Source organism: Lepisma saccharinum, chromosome 9, assembly GCF_977018435.1.
Source record: "Lepisma saccharinum chromosome 9, izLepSacc3.1, whole genome shotgun sequence".
NCBI classification, from domain to species: domain Eukaryota; kingdom Metazoa; phylum Arthropoda; class Insecta; order Zygentoma; family Lepismatidae; genus Lepisma; species Lepisma saccharinum.
In genome coordinates, this window is record NC_139237.1 from 42,753,031 (window position 1) to 42,774,972 (window position 21,942).

Sequence of the window (21,942 nt, forward strand, 5' to 3'; positions counted from 1 at the left end):
TTAGAGGTGTCTCTTTCAGTTGTATATAATAAAAACTCTCACCATCCTGGTGTTCCTTTTATACCCAAATGGAAGTTACTTTCCAAATGACCCTCATATATCACAGGAAAACTGAGGACTTTTTTCAAACTCTGCTTGTCATAAGTAACACTGGATATATTGTTTTATAATTCAAATGTCTTACCTTCTTATGTATGGAAATGAACAAAGAAGGCAGAAATGAAATATCATGTGTAGTTTTGAAGAAAAGGGCACGTTAATTGCTGCTATGTGAAGCTGGGAGAAACGTTTCCCATTGACCCTCAGCCAGTTTATGATGACCTTCACAACATTTAAGAAATTAATGCAAGTTGGCATTTGAAGATAAGAAAATTACATCACCTCATTCCCAAAGAGTCTAAGATTACAGGTCGTCATGAGGCCATGACTGCAAAATTAGGTTAGAGAAAATTGTGCATGTGCTGGATGCTGAAAATGTTAATGAACGATCACAAAATGAAGCGGGTAGGTTCCATGTGCAACTTTCTCACATGCTATGCAGAGGAGGGAGACCAGTTTTTGGACTCTGTTGTGACTGTAGAGGTGAAATGTGTATTAATGCAACACGTCTGAATTGAGTCAACAGTCACTCCAATGACACCATACAGACACTCCCAACACTAAAAAAATTATAACTTTAATTTGAGCCAAAAAATATGCTTTCAATTTTCTGGGACATGACTCATCGCAGAACAATTAATGCGATCCTAGAACAGCTTTGAAGTGGCCATTCAAAATAAAAGGAAGGGACAGTTGACATGTCGTGTCTGCCTGCTTTACAACAATGCTCAGGTCCACACTGTCAATTCCATCATTGTACTTCTGGAAAGATTCAAGTGAGAAGTATTGGACCATTCTCCATATAATCTGGATCTCGAGGCCAACAACTTTCACTTGTTTCTTCATCTAAAGAAGAATCTTGATGGGGAAAGCTTTGACAGCCAATAAGAAGGCAAAAAAAGAAGTCATGGTGTGGTTCAACAGGCAAGCAGCAAACTTCTATGACTCTTGGATGCAGAAGCTGCTTCCCAGACTTAATAAGTGTTCAACTATGTTGAAAAGTAAAATATATTTAGGTAATTCACTTGTAGTGGAAATTATGTAAAATAAAAATTATGTCGTTGCATGTTGACCTGTGTTTCTTCACTTTCCAGACATGGTGCGGTCCATAATTATAAGCTGTGGAAATATCAAATTTTAGATCTTATTCAAGATAACATTGAAGTACTATTTTATAAATCAGCTTTGAACTCAGAATTCTATTCTTTGTAAATTTTTTTTACACACTACGTATATAGATGGTTTGTGGAATTCTGGTATAAGCATTATATACAAACATTTCTTCTATTTCCAGTCCTTCATCTGCTGCTTCTGCCCCATTGCTGAAAGAAATCATGATGAGTTTTGAACATGTGCAACCTCAGGAAGCCAAAAATGTTTGCACCTGGTGTTCAAAAATGTTCTTTACTAAATATAAACTTAAGAGACATGAGCGTGTACATACTGAAGAGAGACCATATGCATGTTCCCTTTGTTCCAGATGTTACAAACACAAACATGATTTGAAATACCACATGAGATCACACATGCAAAATTAAAACTCATTTCAATGTAATATTCAGTGGGGAAAATGCGATATATTGTGAATGGTTACTGTGCAGTGCTGTTAACTTGTGCAGTGAAGAAACTGGAAAATGAAAATGTTTCAATATGCTCAATCATGTTCTAACATTATACGGTATTGATATAGCAATTCTTTTTGTGAAAACATTTTCTTGAATATCTTCTGAAATTTCAGTTATTCAAAGATAATATGCTGATGTGTTTATGCTGAATTTATGTTATACACTTCCATGTATTTACTTTTGGAAACATTGTACTAATACAAACTGAAAATTGTGTTCAATAAATGCAACAACTAAGTTTAGTCATTCTTTAATTGTATTATAAAAAAAGGGTGCCAGGTTCGATATCCAGTACAGGCACATAGTGGTTCCTGATCCCACTATAAACTGTAGGTCCAGTCCCGATTAGCATCTAAGCATCAAGCTGACTTAAAAGAGAAAAACACAATATCAGTGTTTATTTAATTTTAATTTCAAATTAATAAATGACAAAATTTAAATAAGCACCATATTGTGTTTGAAGTTCAAGCACAAATATGTTTTATGTTTCGTGCTGCATTATATTAGTTCATTCATTTGCCCCTAATTTGTCTTTCTCTGAAATAGTTTTGGTGTATGGGGCCTGATTGTTCATGTTTGAATGACAGGTGCTTTCATTTCCAAAACTGCAAAACTGATGAAACATATAGGGAGCTTTCAGACCCAAATGACAAGCAATGGGCAACACTTGTCACTTGACATGTGAAGCTGCACATGTTGATTTTTGCTCGCATATCAGTCAGTAGAGTGCATCATGTCACCTTGGTCATATTGGTAGTGCATGGACAGTGAAGGTTTATTTTCATACTGGAGGTAAGAAAGTGTCTATTCTGGTATGTGTGGTTTGTGCCCATTAATCTTGTCACTTTTCACTTAAATGTGAAACCCACAAGTAATATGTCAGCCTCCGTGGTAGAGTGTTTAGCAAAGTACACTGCGGTGCCTGTTATCCCAGATTCGAATTCCTGCCTGGACATAGGTGTTCTTTGTGAGTGTCTCTTCATCAGTTTTATCATATCATCACTCATCCTCATTATTGCAATTAGCCGAAAGTGGAAGAAATGTGAAGTAAAATAAACTAAATCAAAAGCGTGTAATTTTTCACTTGTTACCTTGTTGCTTGTCATTTCAGTCTGAAAGCTGCCTTGAGATCTGTTGCAAATCACTTTATTGTGGTTTGGAAAGTTGTTTAAAAGATTCATGAAAAACTGGAGAAACTGGAAAACATGGTTTCTCAGAATGAGTGGGTATGGATATGCTGTCTGGTAGAATGAAAATTGATGAGAGGGTGAGATTTGTATTCTGTTTTTGATTGTGTGCTGCTTTATGTCAAATTGTATGTAGCAGTACTGCAATACTGCAAGTGAAAAGGCTGGAGAACATGGTTGCAATGGGTTTCATATTTGTTATTTAGCAGTGCTTTTCTTTCACTTTTGGCTAATCACAATGATAAGGTTGAGTAATAACTAGATGGAATTATTGAAGGGATGCACACAAGGAACACCCATACTGAGGTGAAGTGACAAGTTGGACATTACATGGGAGTTACACACTGAAGTGACAAGTGGCTCAAACCTTGAAAACACTTAACATCCTCAGCCATCAAACCAGCAAATATGAATAATAAGTGGGTAAGATAAAAGGTGAACTGTTTTTTTCTGCCACTTGGTAATGTGGTATACAATAACTGTAATAAATGATCATCTGAGTTTCAGAAGAGATGCAAGGTTATTGTGATGATCATGCACATGGTAAATTAAGTCAAATATACCTGCAGACAAATACATGCAAAATAATTTGTAACAGAATGTAAGAGTCACACTTTTATTTTAAATTATTTCATGGAATGGGAAGTGCACTTTTTTCATGAATTGATGAAAATGTTTTAGTTTATTTGCTAACACAACACTTTCTTGATTCTGAATTATCTTCTTAAGCTATTAAAAATTCCTAGAATAATGATTAATTTTATGGCAAACATATTATAAATATGAAGATTGAAATTTTTATTTTGCATTAGAAGTATTAAATTTCAAAATCAAATTTGAGATTTTATTCACCATTATATGACATTGAAATATTGTTTTATGTACTGAATTTGAACCCAAAGTTCAAATCATTTAGGTACTATATATAGATGATTCATAGATTTCTAGTATGAACATTTAGTAAAAATAGATAACTTTTCTTCTATTTCCAGTCCAGTGTCTGCTGGATCTGCTTCAGTGTTGGAAGAAATCATAATGAGTTTTGAACATGTGCAACCTCATGGATGGAAACATGTTTGTGCTTGGTGCTCTAGAAGATTCTATTCTAATTATGAACTTAAGAGACATGAGCGTGTACATACAGGAGAGAAACCCTATGCATGTTCCCATTGCTCCAAACGTTACAAACATAAACAAGATTTGACATACCACATGAGATCACATGTGCAAAATTAAAGCTAATTTAAATTCAATATTCAGTAAGGAAAATGCAATATTATGAACAGTTACTGTGCAGTGTTGTTAACTTGTAAGATACAGTGAAGAAACTGTAATACGAAATTGTTACAAGTTGCTACATGTTCTGACGTCATAGGGTATTTATTTAGCACTACTTTTTTTTTTTGTGAAAACATTTTCTTGAATATCATCTTAAATTACAGTTTTTAAAAAATAATATGCTGATGTTTGAACTAAATTGAACTTGTTCATTTCCATATATTTACTTTTGGAAACAATTGTACTAATAAAATCTGAAAATTGTGTTCAATAAATGTAACAATCAAGTCCAGTGGTTCCTTAGTTGCCTTGTAATACAGAGGTCCCACGTTTGATACCTGGTGGAGGCAAATTGTGGTTTTGGATCCAACTTTAACCTGGCAGGACACGTTATCTCCACTAGGATTTAAGGATGCATGCTGGGTAAAATATACCCACAATCAAAATTGCTTCTTTACTCATAACTTTAATTGTTCTGAAGCATGTAAATATTAATTCCTTGATTGATTAATCTAATTTTATTAAGTTTGAATGTTTCTATTTCATTATGCAAAGATAAGATTGAGAAAAGACGAGAGAAAAGGGATGCGAAGATGAATGCTCCCTGCCATAACATTAGAAGACACACTGGGTAAAAGTACTCAGAAGAAAAAATACTTCTTAAGTCAGATTTTTAATTGTTTTAAGGCATGTAAATAATAGTAGCTTGTTTGATCAATATAATTTTATTAATTTTGAACATTTGCATTGAATCACACAATTAATAAAATTACCCATGAGCATGTCTTTACATGTTAAACTGTATGCCTAGTTCTGATTATCATCTAAGCATCAAGTGGACTTAAAAAACACAAACTGAAACTCAGTGTTCATTTAATGTTAAGTTCAAATTAATAAATGACAATATTTTAATGAGCAACATATTGTGTTCGAAGTTTATGCATATACATGTTTATGTTTCATGTGACATAAGTGCTGTATTATATCAGTCCGTTCATTTGTCCGTAACTCAGATTTGTCTTTCTCTGAAATAATACTCTTGAATTACAATATTGCATAAGGCTTGATTGTTGATGCTTGAATGGCAGGTGCTTGTATTTCCAGAACTACAAAACTGATGGGACTTCAGGGAGCCTTCAGACCCAAGTGACAAGTAATAGGCACCACTTGACACTTGGGAAAAGAAACTTTTGGAAATAAATATGTTTTGTACTGGAGTGACATGACAAGCTGCATGTGTTGATTGTTGCTTGCATGTCTGACACACTGAGCCATTTCTTCACTAGAGCGCATCATGTCTTGTTTGTCTATTGGTACACATTAAAGGCTAGCTGGCGACTGGAGGGAAAAGCATCTATTCCAGTACGTCTAGTTTGTGGTCATGATGCTTGTCACTTTTCACTTCAGTATGAAACTCCTGTATGTAAACTCCTTTTTGCCTGTCACTTCAGTCTGATAGCTGCCTTGAGATCCACAGTAAATCGTTACATTGTGTTTTGGAACTTGTTAAAAATGTACAGGGAAAAATATGGAGAAGTCAGAAAATATGGATTCTCGAAATGAGTGGGTATTCTGTCTGGTCTTAGAATGAAGGTTGATGAGAGGAGTGATTTTTTTTTTATTCTCTTTCTGATTGTGTGTGGTTTGATTTCAAATTTTAAGGTTTTTAAAAATTGAATGAAATAAAACCTGGTAGTGTTAAGTGAAAAGGTTGACAACATGGCTGTAATGAGTTTCATATTTGTTATTTAGCGTTGCTTTTCTGCCCCTTTTGGCTAATTGCGACAATGAGGATGAATGGTGATTTGATGAAATTAATGAAAAGAACACAAAAAATACCCATGCATATTAAATTATGGGGATAAAATTGAATACGTACATAGATTAAATTCTGAGCATCTATATTATGAGATGGGTATAGGTCTAACAACAATTGAACTGAAAGAAAACCTAAAGCAGTAAATTCTTAAATGCAAATATGATTGCGGATGCAGGTTGATGTATACGTATGTATGTTCATTATGTTCTGTTATGAGAACATAATGAAAATTGCAACGTGTACCACATATTACTTGTTGAAATGGACGTGTTATTGCTATTGTGAAGTTGTTAAATTTGTTGTTCAAATATCTACGTAATGAAATTGAATGAACTGATTAAGTTTGATATTAACATAAATCTTGTTACATGATGTATCCAGAACTTAAGGTAAAATGCAACTATGGTCATGTACAGAAATATTGGTGGTGGTGATGTAGTTTAGTGCATAGGATAGTTGTAGTTAGATCTTTACACGAATATTTTGTAAGTGTTATCTATGGAATGTGCATCTTGCTATAAAAGGACAAATTTGCAAACTTCCAGATTGTTCGTCCGAATAATGAGTCAATTCAGTCTCTTGATTGTGAAGTTCGTTTCGAACGAGGACAGCTGCTCGTAACCTCGTGCTAAGTGCTTCAAACATAAAAACTATTGTACGTTCTACGCTTTGTAATTTCCTACTCCCGGACCTTTCCACATGCCTTCCTAAAATGGTATATTAGTAGAACGTTACAGGGTGTGACTTGAACGTGTGAACTTTGGGTGGTGAGCTCGAAAATCAGTCACTTAACATGCTCAGCCATTGAGTCAGCAGGTCAACAGTAACAAGTGGACAGGATAAAGAAGAACTACCTCTTTCTGCAAGTCACTAATATGGTATACAGCAGTAACTGTAATAAGTGTGGCATCTAAGTTTCAAGGTTATTGTGATGATTATGGCTAGGATTTTTATGACCTAAAAAATCACCAAAATATGCAAAATAAAATATGCTCTTATGACCTAAAATTGTACAAAATATGCACTATAATTTGAAAAATATGCACTTATAACTGGACTGTTTCAAACATCAATATCTAAATGCTGAGATATTTTCACATTCGTACTATTTTTAGTTCACTTTATGGGCCCTGAGTTGCAATCTACAATGAATACTTTCTGTAACTTTTCAAATGAAAATGAAAAAGATTTTGTTGCAGTAAAAAATAAAAAAATAAAAAAAAACGAACCTCGAGTGAACCTGGGCGTAAGAATGAATCTACTTCGAAAATGACTGTATATTTCTTTAAAAAGCGAAAATATGCCAAATATGACCGAAAATGCATCAAAATATGCTCTATCATGCAGAAATGGCTAAATATGCCAAAATATGCCCTTAAGAAGCACCTTAATTTAATTAGTTTCCTCATAATATGAATTTCTATATACACTGCCCCCCAGAAATTACGCAACAACAAGAAAGTGTGAGGTAAAAGAGAAAACAGTTGGAGAAAAGAGAAGAAGAGTGGTGGGCACGATGAAAGAAAGCAACGAATGCGTTAGGGAAAACAGGTGAGTCTTAAAGTGCGATCATCGTGCCCTCGCACGGATTTCTGGCGTACCAGGTATTGGAGTCGAAGACGCACGTGCACGGAAGAGGTGTGTGTCTCTATCTGGAGAGTGCAGAGGTGAGTCAAGTGCGCAGAAAGGGTCGAATATGGCAACCAGGCATCATTTGGCTGATGAATTACGGTGGCGTGCCATCGGTAGACTAGAAGCAGGGCAGCGTCAGGTCGAAGTGGCCAGGTGGCTCAATGTCGATCGTTCAGTTGTCAGCAGGTTATGGAACAAGTTCCAGAGAACGCAAAATGCATCGCGGAGTTTCAGTGGAGGTCGATCGCGTGTGACATCGGTCAGGGATGACCGATATATCCGTTTGACAAGTCGGTGTAACAGGTCCTCAACAGCTACCCAAGTGCGTGCAGCAGCTATTGCTGTCACAGGACGGCCTATGTCAACGAGTACAGTATGCAGATGGCTACACGAGGGTGGGTTGTATGCCAGGAGACCAGTGTTGTGTATATTACTCACCCAGCGTCAGAAGACAGCCCGCTTACGTTGGGCACGAGAACATGTGAACTGGACACTGGACCAGTGGCGGTCCGTTCTCTTCACTGATGAGTCCAGGTTCTCACTGGACAGTAATACGCGACGCCGATTAATCTGGAGAGAGGCAGGAACTCGTTACCATCCCTCCAATATTGTTGAAAGGGACAGATATGGTGGTGGAGGTGTGCTTGTATGGGGTGGCATTTCTATTGGTGGACTTACTGACCTCTATATCCTCCCACGTGGCACCATGACAGGTCAGCGCTATAGGGATGAGGTCCTTGCACGTTATGTGGAACCCTTCGCACGAGAACGAGGTCCAGGCTTCATTCTGCAGGACGATAATGCCCGTCCCCATAGGGCAGGACTAGTCGATCGGTTCTTGGACGAACACCATATTCAATGCATGGTGTGGCCATCCCGTTCCCCGGACCTTAACCCCATTGAACACATGTGGGATGCTCTGGGGAGACGTCTCGCTGGCCTTGTGCCCCCTCCACAAACACTCCAAGACCTTCAACTGTCTATCTCCCAACAATGGACCCTCATACCCAATGAGTTGGTGGACAACCTTATTGGCAGCATGCGGCGGCATTGTGAGGCATGCATTGCTGCGTGCGGTGATCATATCCCTTATTAGCGTCAGACAACGGTCACTTTCCGTCTCCAACGTTTACCACCTGTGATGCTCCATGCGTACATTTCATTTCTTTTGCCCACAAGTGTACCTTGTTTTGTGTTTCTTCTGTTCTGTAAGGCGTGGTACACTTGTTTCTTTCGTTAAAAATAAAATATGTACACCCTTCGGCCTTGTGTTTGATTCTATTGGATGATCACCATTTGTTGCTTAATTTATGGAGAGCAGTGTATTTAGGGAACACATCACCCTTTCCAAAAGTCATGAAAATCCTAGCCTAGTAAGTCAAATATAGCTGCAGACAGAGATATGCAAAATAGTTTGTGACAGAAACAGAATGTAAGAATCACATTTAAACAAAAGTAATATAAAGTGCTCCACTGTGTTTTGCACCATGCCGTGAAGGCATATAGGAGGTGTGGAGTTAGGGACCCATACTTTCATGGTCACGGCCGAAGGTGCAGGTGATGTGATCAGCACCATGCCCCTGGCTGCCTTTACCCCCAAGTTTTTCCTTCAGTTACCCACTTTATACGATGCTGGGTGGGTGCCAGAGTTGCTTGAACAGGTGGAAAAATTCCCGGTTTTCCCCTGCCAGGGATCAAACCTGGGTCTCGTGCATGGTAGTCAGACGCCCTAATGACTAAAATATTTATTTCAAATTATTTCATGGAATGTTAAGTGCATTTTTTATGAAACAATTGAAAATTTATAGTTTATTTCTTGGTTCTGAATTAACCTCCCAAGTTATTCACAATACCAGGATAATGATTAATTTCATGAGAAACATTAGAAAAATGGGCCTATTTTTAAAGAAAAATATAGCAATTTTAATTTTGCATTTTAAGTGTTGAATTTCAAAATCAAATTTGAGATTTCACATGTGGTAGTGTAATTTTATGTGTTGAATTTGAACCTGAAGTTCAGTTTATTTTGGTACAAGATTTGATTTATTTTTTAACCCCATGTATCTGCCCACCACATATAGATGATTCATATAATTCTAGTATGAACATGGGGCCTCCCCGATGACGCAGTGGTAGCTTCGTTGCCTTGTAATCAAGGGGTCCCGGGTTCATTACCCGTTGGAGGCACATAGTGGTTTGGATCCCACTTTAAACGGTAAGTCCAGTCCCGATTAGCCTTACTGTGCATAAAGTGGACTTAAAACACCAAATCAATCAATCAATCTAGTATGGGCATGTAGTAAACACAGATAACTTTTCTTCTATTTCCAGTCCCATGTCTGCTGGATCTGCTCCAGTACTGGAAGAAATCCTGAGAAGTTTTGGACATGTGGAACCTCATGGATGGAAACATATTTGTACTTGGTGCTCTAGAAGATTCTATTCTAAATATGAACTCACGAGGCATGAGCGTGTACATACAGGAGAAAAGCCTTACTCATGTCCCCATTGTTACAGACGTTACAAACACAAACATGGCTTGAAATACCACATGAAAGCACATTTGTGAAATTAACTAATTCCATACAAGATGCAAATCTCATGAACTGTTAATGTTGGCATTATTAACTTGTAAGACAATAATGGAGAACCTGAAAACCTAAACTGTTTGTTACAAGTTGCCACATGTTGAAAGTATGAGCTCATCATTTGTTCTGAATCAAAGTGTATTAATGCCATGGTTGTGTAAACAATTTTGCTTTTTCTGAAGATAATATACTATATTGGGTGAAAACCTTTATGTAACTACATGTAATTTCTTAATGATACATTCCATTAATGGCATATCTAAGATAAAATTCTACCTGTAGTAGTTGTTTCCAATAAAGTAAATCTGTAACTATTTTACTTATTTGAATTGAAATTTTAAAATTTTTATGGCATGCATGGGTGTTGTACGGTCACGGACGTTTCTGGGTTGGAACAATCCCATTGACTTTAATTGACATTGTTACAAGCCAGAAGTTACAAATTAGACAAACTGTCTAGTGTTATTTTCATTATTTTTATTCTTTCTTTACTTTATGTGTTTCTAGGGAACAAAATTACACTTGTGCTGGAGCAGAGGTTGTTCTCTGCTTATTCATACTTTTTGTTTCAATTCTTGAACCCCACACTGCAGAATAGAGAATGATTGAACATGGTGATGGATAATTTGTCTTATATTTTCCGTAGCCTGTACATTTAATTTGAAAACAGTTTACTATATGAAAACTGATAGTGATATTGAATAAATACAACAACTGAATTCATTGTTTATTTAATGTTATGGTCCATGCATGTTCAGTATATGTATGACAACAGTGATGATATCAATTATAATTCACTCCAATTTTGTAACCCATTGCTCTGAAATGCTTTGCTTTCAATAATAGAGTTTCTATCAGTATCATTTCAGTGTACCGATTAATTGGCCTACCAACTGATCTACTAATACATGACTGCAAATTTATTTTCTGTACTTTTCAGTACAGTATTTTGAACAATAAATTTCTACCCACATGAAGTATATTTGGTTACCTTTATTTTTGTTTTTGTTATAAGATATCTGTAGCTTTGGAAATTATAGAAACTAAAAGAAACCCCCCCCCCTCCTTTATTTCCTCATGCTTGTTGTTGAGTTGGTGTTTTAAGTCCACTTTATACGCAGAAAGGCTAATCGGGAATGGACCTACAGTTTAAAGTGGGATTTGAACCACTATGTGCCTCCACCGGGTATCGAACCTGGGACACCTTGATTACAAGGCACCAATGCTACCACTGCGCCATCGGGGAGGCCCCTATTTCCTCATGGATGTTCGCCTTGGTGCTATAAGAGTAATAGCATTGCCTCCCCTGTTGCTAATTTTACTATTGTTATTTTTTGTTAAGGAAGCATAATTTTACGATATTTGAATCGACAGATATAGTAGCCTAATACAGGATTTAATCTTTGGCTGGATATGCAGTATGTTTATTTCCATATAATATTAATTAGGGCTCTAATAATCTCGATGTATCGGTATCAGTAAGTATCGATTGATTTTTTTTTTACCGATACCAGCCGATACCATTGTTTTTAAGTCACTAGAAGTGCGTCCAAAACCAACGTTTGTTTCTATTAAAAGGTTCGTTCACCTTTTCAAACTTACATTTGGCTTTGAAGAAAAATGAAAAATACGTATTTGTGCATTTGTTAATTGAACATGGACTCAAGTTCCATGAACAGCAAGTACGTGACAAAGATCCGTATACAAATAAAACTCGCAGTCAAGTATCTTGCAAATCAAGAGTAACAAGAAATTATCCTCATAGGAGTTCCTTTGAAGTCTACCAGGCTTTGTTCCTACAGATGTAGTCTCATGTCACAATAATCCCAATGAGGTCCCGGTAGCCTGGTGTATTGTGGACATTTCTCTGTTTAGAGACCTCCTGTAGTCAAAACAGTCATCACCCATGTTACTGGTGCTCGTGTCTCAGACTTAGTACATAACATATTCCTGGAAATTCAAATACCTTGGGTGGCCTCCCCGATGGCGCAGTGGGCGTCGTCGCCTTGTAATCAAGGGGTCCCGGGTTCGATACCCGGTGGAGGTACAAGTGGTTCGGATCCCACTTTAAACTGTAGGTCCAGTCCCGATTAGCCTTACTGTGCATAAAGTGGACTTAAAACACCAAATCAACCAATCAAATACCTTGGCTAATCCCCATTTTCCTTTCCAACTTTAGACTTTTGTCCTGACCTGCATAACTGGGTTTCAACAGGCATGTTTCGCCACAGGAAACGCGGCAAGGGAATAATTTTCTTTGAACGACAGTTGATGGCACTTACTTTCTGGAAAGTGTAGCGGTGGGTTTTGGATTTCCTTCCATGCCAAGGCATAGTACTAAGCATTTAATACTTTTTTAGAAATCATGTGCCGAAAGTATGTATGTCAAAAGCAAAGTCAAGTTGGAATATCACTGTACTGAAATCAATCACCTGATATATAAGCAAGAGACTGGCAAGTTATCATTCTCTCCTTACATATTGTTTTTATTATTTATTATTCTCTTTGTTAAAGGACGAAAAAGAGAAGAGGTAGGGTTTACATTACAGTTTTACTGTGAGTTTTTTAGATGTCGTGTCCGGGGCTGGTAAGTCGCCAATTATTCTTTTGTGATGCCTTAGTTTAAAGGAGGTTGAAGAGGCATGATCTCATTTTTCAACATGGGGGGGGGGGGGGGACGATCGTCTTACTCTTAGCTTCTCATGATATTTTTCTCATATTTGAAACATCTGATCGATTGTCACTGATCTATAAAAAATCTGTAAAGTTGTGATACATTGTTGCATTGTCGCCCCTTGTCAAAAATACATATCTACAAAATGTAACAATACTAAACACACACATACATACATATGTAATAACTAGCCTTTGTTATTTTAAATTGGAATTATAAAAGTATTGGTATCGGTGAGAGTATCAGCATCGGTATCGGTTCAAAGTGGTATCAGCTCAGCCCTAATAATAATAATAATAATAATAATAATAATAATAATAATAATAATAATAATATGGAATTTTGCAGTAATACTTCCACTATGTTCTGTACAGTCCTCCTCCTAGATTTGGCAACACAAAGAGAGGCGTTTGACAGCCACTCTCCTGCCCTAAAGACATTGATGGGGCTCTCTCTAGTCACAATAATAGCCCATTTATAGATACAAAGAGAGATGGCATCACTTGCACATCAAAGAATTCAGTGTGGAGGTGTTATATGGTAGACAGACTGAAATTAATTAAAAGGAGAAATAATTGAAATAATTAATGCATTCTAATGTAACACACATAGAAATAAATAACGGAAGTCAATAAGAAGATCAAGGGAGAAATAATAACAAAACAAGTAGTAATTTAATATGTAAGAAGATGTATTAACCACGGACCAACAGTGGAATACATGAGCAGTGAGAACCAACAGGGTAGGGTGTCAACAATCCCTGCTTCTCTGGATTATGTAAGGTTCTGGTAGTCCATTTAAGTCATGAATCATCTGAAAGCATGTCTTTGAAACTCTAGTACATCATGAAAACCACTTTTTTAAATGATAGTATTTAAATTGCATGCACTTCTTTGCCTACAGGTAGAGTAGAAATGCTATATAAACATTTGACCATGAAAACTTTCTTAAACTTTAAACCCATGCAAGTAATTAGAATGTAACTTGTAAAGTCAACCAGTTTTCATGAAAGTAAGTGAAAAGCTTAATTGATTTTGCTGTACTAGCAGTAGACAAACTGTAATCAGATATTGCATATTTTTTAAAATTACTATGTGAACCTTGATAAAGGAAATTGTGTCCTTGGTCCTCAAAAAAATGTAAAATCAAGGTTCAACTGTGTATGTGTATACATTGGCAGCGATTGGGTTCCAAAACTGGGGGGAAGGCAAAGACAGAATATTTCCCTTCGTAGATAAGATTTAGCATATTGCGGGGATAAAAGTGGTTAAAAGTTTGGAGGGCAACTGCTCCCCTTGCCCCCCCCCCTAATCGCCGCCACTGTGTGTGTGTGTATATATTGTTATCAGCGATTAATTCACCAATAACAGTCAATATATTTCTGGAGTCGGTGTCTCATGGAGTCTGCACATAATTTGGAAATTATGAAAAATTCATAATTTTCATTGTTTTACAACATTGTCAGAAGAAATTAATTTTGTATTTAAATGATTATCTCATGTACAATTATGAATAGTTTAAAACAAAACTCATAGATTGCTATGGTATAGTTGGAAACCTTATGTGTTAAAAGTTATAAATACCCTGAACTAGTTTGAATTATTACAATTTTCAAGTACTGGCATTGGTTGGATAAGAATATTGGCTTTGATATTATTGTTTCAGCCCTAATAATTGTAACCCTTATGCTCACCCAAATAGAACATGAGAAATATTCAGAATTATTTTTAGTGTAGTGACAATTTCACATAGACACAGGAATAAATGGATTGAGAATGAGAAGCAGCAAGTGGAAAAATATGGGAAGAATGGAAGAAAAAGATTATTAAAGGAGATATGCAAGCTAAGAAAAGTGAGAGACAAGGACAGAAAAAGTTAGAGATGTAGCAGGAGATAGAAAAATAGAGGGAGAGTGAAAAAGAGGGATAGAAAAGTAGAGAAAGAGTGAGAAAGAGGGATAGAAAAGTAGAGGGAGAGCAAGAAAGAGGGATAGAAAAGTAGAGGGAGAGTGAGAAAGAGGGATAGAAAAATAGAGGGAGAGCGAGAAAGAGGGATAGAGAAGTAGAGTGAGAGTGAGAAAGAGGGATAGAAAAATAGAGGGAGAGTGAGAAAGGGATAGAAAAATAGAGGGAGAGTGAGAAAGAGTAATAGAAAAATAGAGGGTTAGTGAGAAAGAGGGATAGAAAAGTAGAGGGAGAGTGAGAAAGAGGGATAGAAAAGTAGAGGGAGAGCAAGAAAGAGGGATAGAAAAGTAGAGGGAGAGTGAGAAAGAGGGATAGAAAAATAGAGGGTGAGCGAGAAAGAGGGATAGAGAAGTAGAGGGAGAGTGAGAAAGAGGGATAGAAAAATAGAGGGAGAGTGAGAAAGAGGGATAGAAAAATAGAGGGTGAGTGAGAAAGAGGGATAGAAAAGTAGAGGGAGAGTGAGAAAGAGGGAAGTAAGTAAACAAGAGGAAGAAAAGTGTGGGTGAGTGAGAGAGAGAGAGAGAGAGAGAGAGAGAGAGAGAGAGAGAGAGAGAGAGAGAGAGAGAGAGAGAGAGAAGTTAAGAAAGGGAACTACCAGAGTATTTCATTCACCCTTGAGTCATCCCGAACTGAATTCTCTGGTGATGCTACTTATCAGTATTTCTGAAAATTACATGGTGGTAATTTTCCATAAAACCAACTAACCACAGTAATGATTATGCATATAGCAAGAACATAGTCATATTATATAATCTGTGCATATTTCTAATATGGATACAAAATTCTTCCAATGTATAACAAATTTTGCTGTTTTGTATTTCAGCTCCGTTCCGGCCTCATTCTCTATACTTTTGGATGGTGAGACCTGTCAAAAGATCCACGTTTGCTCTTGGTGCAGCAAGAGGTTTTATTCCTCATTTGAATTGAAAAGACATGTTCGGATACACACCGGAGAAAAACCACACATCTGTGAATTTTGTAACAAGAGCTTCCGAGAGAAACATCACTTGAAGAGACACTTGGACACCCAGCATTCTTCTAAAAAACCATTTTTCTGCACCGTCTGCTGCAGAAGCTTCACCTGTGATCTTCATCTGAAAGCTCATTCTATGATGCATATTACTCCTAAAAATGTGTAGAGAATTGCATGTGCATGTGCAGCTCCCGACACTTTAAAATGTTCACCATCATATGACGGAGATTTCACACCCAAGTGACAAGCAACATGCAACATATAACACTTGAGAAGAAAGCAATTCATGCCAATTGGCACAAGCTTGTACTGTAAAACTTCTCCTAACAGACACCTCTAAATTACAGACATTTTTAAATTTCCTGGCAGAAAGAGATGGAATTCAATGGCAATATTACTTCTCAATAACGGACATTCTTAATAATGGATGTGGACACTGAAAACTACCTCCCCAACGCAAATAAAACTTCGTAATAACGGACAGCCTGAAACTGTCGCAATTCCTGGAATTCGACACAACAATGGCCAGTATTTCGAACTAGCGCATGTTGTTTCATTTTTCACTGAACGTATTTCTTTTTGAAAGTACAGACAGTAATATTCTTTGTGGTTATCTTAAGAAATGTGTGTCACTTCTGCTACGATGTCACAGAAACACAAACGACTGACTTTAAAGGAAAAAGTTGGTCATCAACGTCTACGAGAAAGAGAAACTCAGTGTTCGAGACATGGTCGTGCAGTTTGCTGTTGGAAAAACACAGATCAGTGACATTTTATGTATTTTTTTAAATTTGTAATGTATGTAGGGATACTTTAGTAAATTTTAAATTCACCATATGTAGTACAGTATTTTGTTCCTTGAATGGAGGAAGAAAAACATTATGTTCGTAAAGTACATACTGTAATATCCTTATCGTATAGTGTAATATCCTACACTTTTTTCTGAATAGCGGACACTTCTTAATAACAGACATTTATTTTTCCCCCAGGCCTCTCTGTTATTGAGAAGTTTTACTGTATTTGGTGAAATCCTCAAGTGACACATTACAGATGTCGCTTGCTGCTTTGATGTGAAATTTACCAGAGTTAGTGCAGAAATTACAAACAAAATTTTTGACTCTGTGTTGATTTTATGGACATTATTTGTCAGGGTTCCCACTGACTTTGATTGCTTAAACATATTCAGGGAAATTAAATTGTTTTGCTTGCCAGGATTAGGAAGTCAATATTTTGGGAATATTTCATATAAAACTGTTCTTGAAGACATATTGCTCATTTAGTATGTTAAATCATTATAGAATGATGTGAAAAGCCATTTTGAAATTGGAATTTGTTTTGGCAAAATGAGTGAGAACCCATTTTGTGTATCATGAAACCTTTACAGGTTTTAAGTTTACCTTTACAGTAAAACATGAATGTAAAAATTATGGGTTTCAATAACTGTTACTTCTCCATGAGAATAAAGTTAGTGTGAAGAAATAAAAATGAAAGAGATGTGAAAATAGGAAAATAAATATGACAAATATATTTGGAATTCTTTATTAGTCATGCTTACCCACAGTTCAAAGGATACAAATATAATTTAAAGAACTTTAATTTATAAAAAATGCATGGTTTTATAAAATTTTCACTCTTTGTAGATTTAAGATGACTTATAGTGTATCAAGATTTAATTAACATAATGTCACGAGATGCCTCTGATATGTTGAGAAAGAAACCACCACATAAGAAACTCATACAAAAATCTCTTTACATGGCATAGGAAAAACAACAAATGGAAGCATTGTTGAAAAATTATATACTCCTTATATTCTCAGTTGTAGTATGCATCTTTCACATGTGAACAAGAAAAATCCATCCATACCTTCTCAATGTGTACCTATTCTTCAACTCATCATTCCACATCCATAGTTATGTTTTTTTTTATTTATTCCTTATTCAGTCATTTTCTTGGATAATCTTTCTTTATATTCTTTTCATACATCCATAGTATTTTATTGTGGTCTGATCTCTATCTTTTCAACTTGTGTCACCGCTTGTTTTCATTTCTGAGTTAATATTTTTTGTTCATTCCACCAAACTTCCAGGTTATTTCTTGTTTCTATTATCTATTTATAGAACTATGAGATAAATTATTGGCAGTTTTTTGAATATACGTATGTGTTATTATCATCCAATAGGAACTGTTGATTATTTGATTGCCAGTTTTCATGACAGCCATTTGCGATTTGTGTACCAGGCATCCTGGGTTTTAATCCTGGGCAAGACATGGGTATTTTATTGTGTTTGTTAAGAAGTCTTCTATTTCACTTTTTAGCATTTAATTTTATCATTAAAAAAACTAGTGAGATAGAAAAATGATGTAAAATAAACAAAAGTACAAATAATATTCATATACAGGTCACATATAGAACATGCCATGTTATCATAAAAGTTTACTTTATTCATGTACAAATCTATGTTATATCTGTAACTTTGAAAATTACAATATGTTATAATATGTTTAGTGTAAGCACATTCAGTAATATTTCCAAAGGCGTTTGAAGACTATTGTACTGAATACAAGATATCAGAGTTTTGAATATATCTTACAGTTATCATTAATACAGTGCAACTACTCCTTGGCCTTCTACCATTTTCAATTTTTCCATTTTCTTTCAACTAAGCATACTGCATTGGGTGATAATATGTTGATGTGTGGATTTCAGCCTTTGAAAAAAAAAAAAAAAAAAAAACTCTCGGATGAGATGAACAATTATTGAAATTATGTTCTTTTCTTGGTATCATGTAACATGTAAGTGTGTCAATGTACTATTTGTCTTTTCTTGAATAAAGAGCTTTATTATTTAAATATATTTTTAAAAAAAGAACGTCCATTTAATTATTTTTGACACTTTGACTCCACATTGTGTATTAAAATATTTATTTTGGCATATGCAAGTGTAGAAGAGCATTGTGTTGAATTATAATATGTGCAGTATTATCGTTTAATAAAAAGAGAGACAAAAAAGAAGACATTACGAACATAAAATACAAAATTTCCAAATTTTTTTCATAGTATGCATATTGTGTGGTACTTCATAGCACATCTTTCTGAAGGATATTTTAGGGCTCCAACAATCCTCAAACGCTTAAGAACTTAACAAAGTGTCACATAGTATCAGGTAGAAAGTGACAATTTATAAATGGCCGACAGTGTAGAAATAAACAGTTGGACATCACTGGAATCCAGAAACTTCTCTGTGCATTTATGAAAGTCGAAGATAAGTCAATAATATCAGAATTAAATATACATTTGATTTGACCAATTTGAGTTTTATTTTATTTCCTATATGTTTAATAACTGCTACTAAAACTTTCGACTTATACCTGGATTATGATCCTGGTCCTTCTTTGAGAATAGAATTCAAGTCTACCTGTGGCAAAGAGTCATTAAAAATAGTGACCATAAGTTTAAACTTATGTCCTTTGTTACTAATGCTTAGAGGCATGCAAATTTCGTATTTGACGAAAACACGAAATATGAAATAACATGCTGTAATGTTCATTTTTCATGTTTCTGAAAGGTGTGAGGCGCATTTTTCTACCCTGTTTTGTCACGAAATAATGCGAAATGAACTGCAAATTGCGAAATATACTAATAAACACGAAATTTACCATTTATATACCGACGCGACACTTTCTGAAGTCTGAAGTATCCTGTGAGTTATGCAATCCACGGAAAATTGATTAATTCTGCTGTAAATATTTGAGAAGCAAAAATGGAACCCTTTACACAGGAATAAACTTAATACTCTGGTAACTACGTAAATGTGCTATTAGAAGGGGTAAGTTTATTTTGTGTAATAAGTGCAGTTTTTAAATCAAATTTAGGATTATATTCACAATTTTAAAACCAAAATGTCATTTTATATATCACTTTTGATGTGATTATTCACCGCTATAACACCGAAATTTTATTTCATTTACCGCTTTTGAACCCGAAATCGACTCTGTTTTTGTACCGAAATTTTGCTTCTTTATTTACCAAAAATATGTGCCTCTACTAATGCTTCATGGAACCATGTGATGGCATTGTGGTAGCTGACATACATCAAGTTGTGACCCATTGACCTACATAGACAATATCGAAGAGATTTGCATATTGTTATTATTTATTTCAACTGTTGGGTCAAATGAGTTTAATTGCAAGATAAAATTTATTACCAATATGGATTAAGTTTACTTTTAAGACAGACTTCACATGAGAGTAACATGTCTCCTAGCATCTGAGTAGCAAGTAACTCGAAAATGAATGTTAAGAAATATATGCAATGTTTCACACTGGAAAGACATGACACACTCCACTTGTCACTTGGATGTGTCTGTTGCACATACGCATTGAATGCTTCTTCCAGACCAAAAGAAAAAGGAGATAGTCAGGTGTGTGCAGTTTGTGGAGAAGTGTTGCTTGCTACTTCAGTGTGAAACCACATGGCACCTGCCATTTTTCACTTGTCAATTCAGTGTGAAATCTCTATAAGAAGTAAGTAACAGTAACATGCACACACAAAATTGTTATAGTGTGTAGCTAGAAAATAATGCTTCAGTGGATTAGAATAACCAGTGCTTGTTCTTCTCTTTTTCAGCTTCATTGTTGAGACAAGCACTGCTCATAAGGATGCAGCCCTCATGGAAATCCCATCCATAAGGAGATATAGTTGTTCTTGGTGCTCAAAGAAATGTATTCGTCCAGCTGAACTTAAGATTCATATGCGAATTCATACAAAAGAGAAGCCCTACACCTGCCATGTTTGCGATAGATCTTTTGGCCATAAAAGTAGTTGGAAACGCCATTTGCTGCTTCATAAAGAAGGACGACTTTATTGTGCGACATGTGGAAAAATTTTGCCATCCAAAGCTTCATTGAATCATCATAAAATTTTGCATGAAGCAGTAAAGGTCACTGATTAAATAAAAATGAAGGTTAATTTTATTTGATAACTATCTTGACTTGTATATATACAAAGGAACTAATTTTGTTTGGTAGTTATTGATATTTTTTTCTAAATTTTAAATGATCATAAGAAAAATTTGAATCAATTACATATAGAATTATGTATTACATTGTATTTGGTGCTCACAGAAGATGTACAATTTTAAAATCGTAGTGAAAAATGCTGATTCAACCAGATGTAAATCACAGGGTTTTAGCATACCATTAGTTGGACAACTTCTCCTTTTTAAAATTCCCTCACAGTGTTGCATGTGTATATTGCAGTATGACTGGTTAATATAATTCTTATGCAAGTAAATCAACAAATTGAAAAATTAGATGAAGACAGAGTGGTCTCTGTAACTCAGTGATGGAGTAATGACTGGTTAGACGTTGGTAAGGTTTCTGCAACATTTATCTGTATGTTCTTGTACTTGTATTTTGTGTAATGGTTTACCTTACTTTATCACTATCAGTACTATTGTTTTGTTTGTTTGTGTTTTGTTGTGGAATATCACTTTTCTGTGTACTTAGGTTATTTGCAATGCAGTAGATGCAAAAATAAAAACACTGAAACAGATTTTCTCTTGCCAGAAAGTAATTGTATTACAGCCCATGCATTGAAAGAACCAGCCCAGGCTTTTAGTTTCCAGGTGTGGGAGTTTCCAAGTGTAATTGACGGTGTTGCCACAATCCTGATTTTGGATCGGTTGTAATTGATACCTTCTGGTGTCAACATACACCTTCGCTCGCAGTTCATCAAGAGGCAGAGACCCATACATTTGCCAACTGATGGTGACTGTTAATCTTAGCCGTACTTTGGATCCCAAACTGCTGCTCCGAGGCAAATGTTTGGCAATGCAGTGTACCACAAGAATTTCCCATCACCATGGCAACTAGGTCAACCTTATTGGTTCAGGGATTCATGTGACCCTTCCTGTCTTCTGACGCAAAAGACAAAACTAGAATTCCAAGTAGGTTCTTTCATTGTGTGGGTTTTAAGTAGTAATTCTGATGTGATTGTTGTTTACCGTCTTTGCCAAGCCTGGATTATCACAACAACAGTCTTAATTGCAACTATGATACTTGCACAATAATTCTGTAGCCCCATAGAGCACTGTACGCCAG

General features: G+C 35.7%; 1 protein-coding gene across 5 annotated transcripts in view; it reads left to right on the forward strand.

The window, feature by feature from the left end:
- Positions 1-21,942, forward strand: part of LOC145992033 (uncharacterized) — a 280,869-nt gene that overhangs the window by 193,896 nt on the left and 65,031 nt on the right. Inside the window, exon 4 of one of the 5 annotated variants that reach the window (XM_083128150.1) lies at positions 9,972-10,267. The exons of the other annotated variants lie outside the window; for them this stretch is intronic. Coding sequence (XP_082984276.1) covers positions 9,972-10,209 — 238 coding nt within the window. The 3' untranslated portion in view covers positions 10,210-10,267. Of the gene's footprint in view, positions 1-9,971; positions 10,268-21,942 lie in introns of those variants that run through there. 5 annotated transcript variants of the gene reach the window in all.